The 10,452-nt window shown below is 41.8% G+C and overlaps 1 protein-coding gene and 1 non-coding gene across 2 annotated transcripts; both read left to right on the top strand.

Annotated features, from left to right (window-relative positions):
• The first annotated feature begins 654 nt into the window (after nucleotides 1-654).
• Nucleotides 655-10,346, top strand: TIPIN (TIMELESS interacting protein). The gene is made up of 8 exons (XM_035132107.2): nucleotides 655-837; nucleotides 2,259-2,403; nucleotides 3,237-3,327; nucleotides 4,727-4,802; nucleotides 5,960-6,082; nucleotides 6,177-6,240; nucleotides 7,464-7,667; nucleotides 8,915-10,346. Exons 1-8 carry the CDS (start codon nucleotides 694-696, stop codon nucleotides 9,040-9,042), a joined length of 975 nt encoding a protein of 324 aa, XP_034987998.2. The 5' UTR covers nucleotides 655-693; the 3' UTR covers nucleotides 9,043-10,346.
• LOC118093338 (small Cajal body-specific RNA 14) lies at nucleotides 7,035-7,168 on the top strand. The gene has a single exon (XR_004693629.1). It is a non-coding gene; the product is annotated as a small Cajal body-specific RNA 14 (non-coding RNA).
• Nucleotides 10,347-10,452: the final 106 nt, after the last annotated feature.

Genomic DNA, 10,452 nt, shown 5'->3' with positions numbered 1-10,452 from the left:
GCTGCTGAAGCGTTTACATGGCCTAGCGGCCCTAGCCTATGCAAAATGTCAGTGCCGATATGGTCTACTATCTTCCACAATGGAAACCGGGGCAGTTGAAGAGAGAAGAGAGTTGCGTTCTCAGCCGGGGGCGAGCACGACCGAGCCGGGATTTTTATTGGGGGGGGGGAACAACTTTTTTTAGGAAATCAAAGGGGTTTAAAGGAAATTAAAGTTGGGGAGGCTTCTGCTGGGGGGCGGGGGTGACAGAGCCTCAGATTATTTAGTGCTTTAAATGTTTTTGAAAAATATTAGTGGATTCCCCCCATGCCATCGACTTCCTTCCTCAGAACCGGGTTACGCTGTAATGTTGCACGTGGAGGCCGGGTCAGTCTCAAGTGGTGGTTTTACAACAGCCCTGCAACCCCACGATGCCGAGGGGAGTCTCACACAAGACCCTCGCCATGGGAGCCACCGCCTATCCTTCATGTCAAAGAGCGCTTGGGTCTCCCAGCCCCCAAATACCCCAGGTTAGGTAAATCTATTTTTTTATCCACACCAAGTAAGTCTTATCATCAATCTTTTCCCCCCTTTTCTTTTCCATTTGGAATGGGAGGAGTTTCCTTCCCCGCCCCCAGGGAAGAAAACGAAACATGAACCCGGAAACTGCCTCTGCCACCATCTGCCTGTTAGTTCTAATGTTGTCTGAAGCCTATGGGAGAGGAGCGCGTGTCGCTGCTCTCGCGAGATGACGCGGCTTCCGCCTCCAAGCCCCCTCCCCTTCCCGCCGCACAGCTTTGGCGCGTTTTCTGTTCGGCGGGAGCGGAGGGCCGGTTTCTGAGGGAAGTTGTCCCTGAGGTAAGCGAAGCCATTCCGTTGGTATTGTCCGGTAGGGAGGGGGCTTCCTCTCCTCGGAGGGTTTGCGTGGAGGCGGCTCGAGGCCCAGGTTGGCTGGACTAGGAAGAGGAGCGGCGGCGGCGGCTCCCCTTCACCTGCCCTTCACGAGGACCTGGGCGAGGCCCAGAATAGGGCTCCCAAAATCACGGTCAAGGGGGTGAAGGAGCAGCTTCTTCCCTCGGAGGGAAGGTTGCAGCATTTGGGGCTTTCAGAAGGAAGGAGGGTAAGAGACGACATGAAATCACGCGAGGCGGGGAGGGGAGCGGAAAGAAAGAGGCTCCCCCCTCAAAACACACACACACACACAAACAACTCTCTGAAGCTCAGGGACATCCCATAAAGTTGAGTGTTAGAAGATTCAGGGCAGATGAAAGGAAATCCATTCACGCAGCGCATAGTGAAGCTGTGGAAATCCCGCCCACAGGAGGTTTTTTAATGGCCACCCACTTGGAACGATTTTAAAAAGAGGATAGGGCAAATTTTTGGAGGAGAGGGGCTATCCATGGCTGTGAGCTAGGAGGGTTATTTTATTTATTGCCTGCCTTTTACCCTAAGGCCCCAGGGTTGAGTTACAACAGCATTAAAAGCCATATTTAAAACACACTTGGATGGTTATGCTCTGCCTTCACAATTGGAGGTGATGATGCCTTTGGATACCAGTTGCTGGAAACCTGAGAGGGTGGAGAGCGGTCTTGCGATCAAATACTAAGTGGACACCCAGGGTCTATTCATCCTGCTGGGAAAGCTCTCTTCAGATTGGGAAAAAACAACACATCTTCAGTTGTTTCTGCAAAGTGAAGATAGTGTGGTATCTTGACAGGAATGCTGTCCACACTGAAAGCCCTGCTTGGAGTTACTGTGGAGCGGGGTTTCTGAGATCTTTGGGAATTTTTATTTATTTTATTTCACAACGTGTAATAAAAACCTCTGAAGCCCAGTTTCTGGGTTTCCAAGTGGGGAGAGTTCTTTCGCACTCTGGTCCTGCCTTGGGGTTTCTGGTTGGCTACTGTAGGAACAGGATGCTGTAGGTACAGGATGCTGGACTAGATGGGTGTTTCACTTGATCCAGCAGGGCTTTTATTAAGTTCAGCCAGAATGATCAAGGGGGCTGGAGCATCTTCCCTATGAGGAAAGGTTACAGTGCAGTGTTTTCAGGAATATGAGGTGATAATGCACAGCTTTCTTGCTCTATACTTTATTCCGAGACAGGCTTGTCATTTTCTAACATATAAAACCTATAACTTTTATAATCTGTCTTTGTTGTTGTAGTTACCTCACATCCTCTGCCCTTTGTCTGAACGTTATCCATGGCTACTTTACTTCTTTATCCCTTGTTCATCTTTTTACCAAAATTTTACAATTTTGCATTGCTACTTTTCCAGGATTTGAGTCGCAAGATGACAGATGCAATAGATGGCAATTTGTTTGATCTTCCTGATTATGAACAAATCCAGGATGAGACGTTTCTACCTCTACCACCTCCAGACTCTCCAGGAAGAGATGTTGAAGGCAACTTAGTGAATGGAGGTGACTGTTCACTTGAACTAAATGCTCACATTTTGAACCCTGATAGCACAGTCTATGCATGTTTACTTGGAAGTAAAACCCACTGTGTTTAGGGTTTTTTACTCTGAGGTAAGTGTGCATAGCTTTGTGCCCTGAATCCATGAAACTACATTTGCTTCTAATACTAGACTTTATGAGGAGAGAACTTAATTTATGCACATAGTACTTTTTTTAAAATAATACCCTATTTAAATTATATCTGTTATTGTTTTTTGAAAAAAGACTGATTGAAAGTTACTTTGCACACTTCTTATTCCTTAAGGTGGTTAAGCTTTGACACAACAGGCTGTAACATGTAGCATGTGGACTATAGCTTCAGGGTTCTCCCTAGGCCAAGCCCGCTCTCCTAAAGTCATGCCCCTTGTCTGCTTTGCTCCAAAACACTCCTTGGGTGCTTTTACCTCACTGGAATGTGCCCTTGAACTGTAATAGCCACTTATTTGCCAGGATGGGGTCTTGCATAGCTGGAATGTAACCCACCATTCAAAGGTGACTCCTAACAGTTGCCCCTCCCAATTTACATTTTGGATTTGCCACTGCTGTTATGTACCCCTGGAGGTTTGCCCATAAGGGAATGTGGCCTTGAGGCTGAAGAAGGTTTCCTCTCCCTGCTTTAGCAGCAGGGATATAAGACACCAAATATAAGACACCTTTCCTGGAATATGCCTGTGTGACTGTTACAGCATTCATATGTGGTATATAAATATATATAGGAATGTTTATTACTATGAATGTTTCACTCAGTAAATTAATCACATTCTCAGTTTTAGCATATGTTCTTTTTCATTTGTCAGAGCCAGAGGAAAACAAATTGTCACAAGCCAAGGATTCTTCTGTGACAAGGCGATCTATTAGAAGGCCAGCGCCTAAACTAGATGCTGACAGGTATTTAGTAAAAAAAATCCTAACCCTGTGTGTGCCTCCATTCACTCTGTTGCATATTATTGCTCTTAATCCTTTTAATTGATGCCAAAGTTCTAGAACTTGGATCTTTGAGATGCATCCCAATATAGATAAGAGTTTTTACCTTTTGTTGACCTGTATGGTGTTCTCCTATGGTCACTAGAGTGGAACTTCCCTAGAATGGAACTTTGGTTGCTGAGTCCCACCACCCAATGCTATTGTCCTTAGAGATCCTCTTTAGCACATAGGTCAATTTGGCTAGGACATGGGACAGAGTCCTTTCAGTTACAGTGCCCAGGTCATGGAACTCTATTTTCAGGACCCCAGGCTGTGGGTTCCAACCATCAATACAGTCCCTTCCTTACCGGCACTTCAACATGCTGCCAAAACCTTTTTGTCCCACCATTGCTATGCTTTGGTTTGGTTTAGTTTCCCATTGTCTCTTCAGTGATTTTAGTATCTGGCTTCTGGCATTTAGCCCCAATTTTAGGAAATTTATATTATGTTAATCATGTGAGCCATCTTATGATGACTCTTTTGAGGGGCCCAAAGGCAGGATATATGAATATATGAATAAATTGGTGATCTTTGTATCAGCCTAGGCAATGGGTTGTGCTATACATTTGCCATTGTTGTGTTGCAGTGTCACATCATTTGCTTGGCAGTGAGTGAGGAGGATAAAATGGAACTGAGCAGAAAACATTACGAGACTATTGCTTAGTCAAGGACCCTCTTCCCAACACAGTACTCAAATGGGTGCCAAAACCCATCCAAATAATGGCTTGGCAACTATTTGTAAATGGTTTGTTTTAAGGAGGTTCAATTCAGTTTTGTTGGCTTAAGAAATTTGTTTATACTATTGTATACAGTGGTACCTCGGTTTAAGTACACAATTGGTTCTGGAAGTCTGTACTTAACCTGAAGCGTACTTAACCTGAAGCGAACTTTCCCATTGAAAGTAATGGAAAGTGGATTAATCCGTTCCAGGCAGGTCCGCGGAGTACTTAAACTGAAAGTACTCAAACCGAAGCGTACTTAAACTGAGGTATGACTGTATATGTGTGGGGTGGGGGTGGCGGCATATGTATATATGTATTGTAGATTCTGCTGGAACAAATTGTCTACGGCATGGATATCATGTCCTCCAGACTACAGCTCCCATCACCCCTGACTATTGGCTGTTCTGACTCGAGTTGATGGTAATTGTAGTACAAAAACACTATGTTGCCTATCTCTGGAGAGGTTGATAGCATTTTGATAACTCTTCAGAACCGGAAACATTTTCTTACATGAAAATTATGTGCGTCATCAAAAGCCATAACATACCTTATAAATTATAAAGAAAAATTCAAGTAACTGGAGACACTTCTAACATTCGCAGGTTAGTTTCAGAGCGAGGACTTCCAGCTTTGCGGAATATGTTTGATAATGTAAAATTCAAAGGTAAAGGTTATGAGGTAAGCAATGCTGAGAAGTCTTCTCTTGATTTTTGTGGCCATTGCATGCATATTATGTATTCTGGCATATAAGCTGTATGGAACATACGAGCATGAAGTTTTTCAACAAAGGATTAGACAGGGGTCAGCAAACTTTTTCAGCAGGGGGCCGGTCCACTGTCCCTCACACCTTGTGGGGGGCCGGACTATAAAATTTTTTTTGGGGGGGAGAACGAATTCCTATGCCCCACAAATAACCCAGAGATGCATTTTAAATAAAAGCACACATTCTACCCATGTAAAAACACCAGGCAGGCCCCACAAATAACCCAGAGATGTATTTTAAATAAAAGGGCATGTAAAAACATGCTGATTCCTGGACCGTCCACAGGCCGGATTTAGAAAGCGATTGGGCTGGATCCAGCCCCCGGGCCTTAGTTTTGCCTACCCATGGATTAGATTAAATGTAAAGGGTTCTAATACTAACATGGTTAGTTTGGTTGATCAGTTGTGAATTGCCACTCTGTCATGATGATGATGGCACAAAATTGACTATTTTGGGTAATTTACATTTAACATTAGCCTTCCTTAATAGTATAAGGGAAGCCAAAGCAAGGAGGAAGATTTGTAGGCTCATTTAACTAATAAACCCTTTCCAGACAATGGCTCTTGTTTTACAATATCTTAAAGACTGGAGAGGAAAGGCAATGCAAGTACAATTAAAAACCAGTATGAATATTTAATGTGATGGATGTGCCACCTCCAGTCTTCAACCACAAATCCACACCTGAATAGACCATCTCAGTTGGTGAAGCTCCTGTTCTTAAACCTCTGGAGACACAAGACAGAGGAACACTGGTCTATACTGGCTTGCAGTGGCTCTCCAGGATTTTAGACAGGGAACAGTCCCTGCCTTACCTGGAGATGTAGGTATTTGCAATTTCTTTGCATGCAGAGCAAATGCTCTATAACTGAGCCAGAGCAACTCCCCAAGCATCTTCAAGAAAGGGCCTTTAATCTGTTTTTTAGCTAATAACAATTATTTTTGTCAGTTGGATACACTTTTGCATCCCAAATGTACAACTTCAGTATTTAAGGCTTTGTAAAATAAAGCTTCATATACTTTCTCAGTGTTTGCATGCCCAATGTTTAAACTGTATCTTGTTCTTTATGTTCAGGAAGCAGACCTGAAGGCACTTGTGAGGCATATGGAGCACTGGGCTCACAGGCTATTCCCTAAACTTCCATTTGAAGATTTTGTTGACAAAGTAGAGAGTTTAGGAAGTAAACAACCAGTCCAGGTGAGTGTCGACCGATCTGAGTAAAAGTAATGCTTAACTGAAAGCAACAAATACCACTTGGATCTGTAACATATGGCACATCTTCTCATTCTAGGCATGCTTGAAGCGAATTAGACTTGACCTGCCCATGTTGCATGAAGAATTCACAAGTAATGAAGGCATGTATGCATTGAAAATGTTAGCACTGTATCTTTTTCTCTTTTGATGATCAGACATTTAGGTGCTACTGAGAACTGACAGCAAAATTGTTGTCCTTTAGGAATGAGCTGACCAGTCATGCCTGGTCTCATTTTAAAAACTTGAATCCATGTGTCTGCTGCTAAAATTACAATGCCATAGTGCATCGCAGGAAGTCTTTAACCGTTGAGGGATAACTTGTTGGTATTGAGTGCTCCTGAACATGTACTTTTGCTTAAAGACGTAAGAAGTGCCTTGATAGATCTAAAGAGCTACCTAATCATGCACTCTGTGCAGCAGATTCCAGTAGCAGGTCCTAGATGCACTGGAAATTAGCTAGAGAACTACTATGTATTTTCAGTCCCTCCCAAGAACAATCTTTTTTTAAAAAATAAGGAACATATGTCAGTTCCATAAGTCTGTGTATTTGTTGGGATCCATCTGCAGTCCAAACACTGGATTGCCCATTGTGCTTAGGACATAATAAGTCCTTTCCAGAATACAGGATTTAATCTGAAAGTGCTGTGCATTTTGCTAAGCCCTTTGATTATACATTAATTGTAAACTTTTGTGGTGTCCTAAGAAGCTTGGACTCATATAGAATGAGTAGGTAGAAATTTTGGCAATTGCTGCAACAGTGCTGAAGTTTAATGACAATCTTTCCTAAAAGATTAGCTGAAAGGTCACTACTACCACTGACTTGACTTTAAAAGTGTAAACCATTAATATGCTGTTTTGCCTTCCTCTCCTGGGATATCAGAACAATTAGATAATTGTGGATGCAATGAATATTGGTTGCATTTGTTAGCTATACAATGCAGCCCTAGGCAGCCACATATATTAACAAAATGGTTCCTGCCGACAGCCTCTGTCCAGTTATCAGATTTCTGTGCGATGGTTCCATACATATATGTTGAGTGACAGACAACACAGATTTGGTTTAAGGAAAGGTGAATGACATTTTGTTTCAGGAATTAGATACCTTTTCGATTTTGACTGCTTTCTAATTAATAAGACATGGGAATTAACACTTCTGCACCATTGGACAAGCAGCTTTCCTGTAATTTGCTACACTATTGAATGAGGGAATATTATTGTAGTTCCAGCAATATGATGATAAATCTGGTATACATTTTTTAAAGCAGCCTAGCCTAGTGTAGAATTTGCCTGGAAACCTCTGATAGCCTTTTCCCATTCAATATAGGTGAGGACGGGGGAAGCAATGGACCTAAGCCAGCCACTGAAGAATTAGATTTATTTTCTGAAATCCAAAATGCAACAGAAGACTTTGGTTTGCCCCAAAATAGCACACTAACAGAGGAACAGCGACAGAGAATTGAAAGGAACAGACAAATAGCCATGGAAAGAAGACAAGCAAAAACACAGATCAACAGTCAGTCACAAGAAGGTAAAATCAGCATCTGGTTCTGTTTTGACAATTGCAAATATAAAAATTGAGATTTTCTTTCAGTTTGTTTGTAAATGATTTCTTACCCTTCAAAACAGTTTCCCTCTCAATAGGTGAGCTGTGGTGTGCACTGTACAAGGGAATCCCATCTACACAGGGGTTAGGTTCCAAAGCCGGTGCATTAGGCAAAAATCATGTCTAGTCCAAGTTAACTTAAATTACCTCCCCAGTCTGGCTTCAAGGCATCACTGCTAATATTATCTGAGGAGTCTCCTTTGGTCCCTGTGCTTTCCCAGTGGAGGAAGAGGGACTTTCCAACCTTCTCCATGCCTGTTACTGGCCAGCAGGAATGCCTTTCCCCAAATGGCAGGAGGGAGGGGGGCAGGCAGGCAAAGGGAAAGGAAGGCAGAAAGAAAGAGAAAAAAGCTAGAACGAATCTTTATAGTTACAGATGGGGCCCTAGTAGTAGCTTTTGCAGGAGTTTGCTGCCGATCATCTATAATTGAATTTGTGTTATTTATGTGTGTGATACGATTCCATTATACTTAGCAGGAAGTTCATGTGATGACTGGTTTATTGCTAGTTCTATATATACACACTGCCCTTTTATACTAAAACCTGCCAACTTGACATAAACAGGGAAATAAAATCAAACAGCTGGTCTTTGTCTTTACCTGAACAAGATTCAGGTTAACTTGTTACTAGGTGGATGAGTTACCAAGGATTGCCACAAGAGCGGAATAGTTATTAGCAGGAATTTTTCTCCACCCCTTTTCCTTCAACTCAGTAGTGAGATTTATTGTGGAGATTCACCAAGTGGCCTAAACCACCTTTCTTCATGAAGGTGTAGCAGACTATGACAAAACCAAAGAGAAGGAGAGTTTATGTAGGAACAAATTTCACAATTTGTTCTTTCCATACATTTGATGACTGAACTAAAGTGTCTTCGTCTCTTTTACAATATTATTTGGAAAGCTAGCAGCCAGAACATTCCTTTCCTTGCATTTCGAATTCATGTTTTTAAGTTTTAAATTTAACTATTTCCTTCAACTTGACCCCTGCATTGCGATAATTGCTTCATTTTTCTTCCTAATAAAAGTTTGGTTTAAAGAAATTGATTGCTTCTCTCACCTTATAAAACTTGCAAGTTATTGACTGGGTTAGGGAGTATGAGCCTAAGCAATTACCTTAAAGGAAAGGAGTTAATGCAAGGATGGTGACAGGCAATATTTTTTTGTTTCTAATAGAGCTGCATGTGACCGAGGAGCATGTGGCTCAGGAACAAGATGACCTACCTGTGGTGGAAGGAGGAAATATACCTTTTCAGACTACCGGTATTGAGAAGAAGGAAATTGGAAGTATAGAAGATAAATGACCTTTAACTTTTGTATCACGTGACCACGTGACCAAGGACCCACATCTTGAACTATACGTCACATATTCCTGTTATTTCTTCCTGTTGAAAGTGGTTTTTTTAATGGATTTTTTCCACTGGAACAACTGATCATTCTTCCCAGTTCCACTGGTCTCACTTACATGTAAAGATGAGCCAAACCATGGGTAGGCATGAATGAGCAAGTGTGCTGGTACAGGGTGGAAATTGTGGCTGATTGACTCCTCCCCTGTAGTGCTATCCATGGTTTGTCTTAATGTTCTGTGCAAACCTAGACCTGTGGTTTGTCGTCTCCAATCAAACCATGAGCAGTAAGCTAAGAGCAAGCTTTAGTTGCAGCTTGTGGCTTGTTTCTAGTGAGACATACAAGTCTAGGCTCAAATGTGTTGTAGCAGGACTCAGGAAGGAGTAAAGTGGCTGTGATTTTCACTCTATACCACTATGCTTGCTTGCTCACGCTAAGCTATAATTTGGCTTCATGTTGCATGGTAACTTGACCTTTCAGTGAGAGTTCTGTAATTCAGATTTTCCCCCCTTTATCCACCACATTGTAAATGGTGTTTCTCAGTTTAAAGTGAGATGAAGCTTGAATTAAAAGTAATGGCTGCTATTCCTTCAATGAAAAAGCACCATTCTCACAGTAGATGTTATTAAATGTTACATATAGAAAGCAGACCAAAGCAATGCCATTAAAATCTTTTATAACTTTCACCTTGTGAAATACTTGTGCTATAAGTGTCCATATTTTACACTGGAAATGAAGATGTTGTAAATCTGCTGTGAAACAGGAGATTATGGTCTGCTATCAGAAGCAGCAACTAATATACAGTACTGCATAGGTAAATATTGTATAGGTTGGTCTTGCAGAATAGAGGTAATGTTCAGTGGCATAGCATGCAATTAGGGGATATCTACATGCAAGCTTTTAGACACGCACTTATAAAAAAGTAGTGCTCATAAAAGGAACAGGGTTTGGGATATCTAGGAGGTTACTTTGCAGTGTAACAAAATGGCATGATCCAGTGTTAGAATGAGAACTGAGTTGATTCAGATAAGCCTTTCCTGCTACCTCATTCCATCCTGAATTCCTGCACATAGCTTGGATGGTTTCCACATGGCAGGTAGGAGACTCTAGTGTGAACTGAGAGGCTGAAGAAAGAAAAACACAAAATCTCAACTAAACTTAGTTCTTATATGCTTCATTGCTAAAGTTATTACTCAAAATGTTTTTTTTTTGGTAATTATTTTTTATTAAGGATTTTCTTGGGTTACAAAGGTAGTGCAATGTCTCTTCTTCTTCTTCTTCTTCTTCTTCTTCTTCTTCTTCTTCTTCTTCTTCTTCTTCTTCTTCTTCTTCTTCTTCTTCTTCTTCTCCTCCTCCTCCTCCTCCTC

This window comes from Zootoca vivipara, chromosome 14 (assembly GCF_963506605.1).
Source record: "Zootoca vivipara chromosome 14, rZooViv1.1, whole genome shotgun sequence".
Lineage (NCBI taxonomy): Eukaryota > Metazoa > Chordata > Lepidosauria > Squamata > Lacertidae > Zootoca > Zootoca vivipara.
Note: the sequence above shows the minus strand (reverse complement) of the source record. Positions and strands in the feature narration are given on the sequence as shown.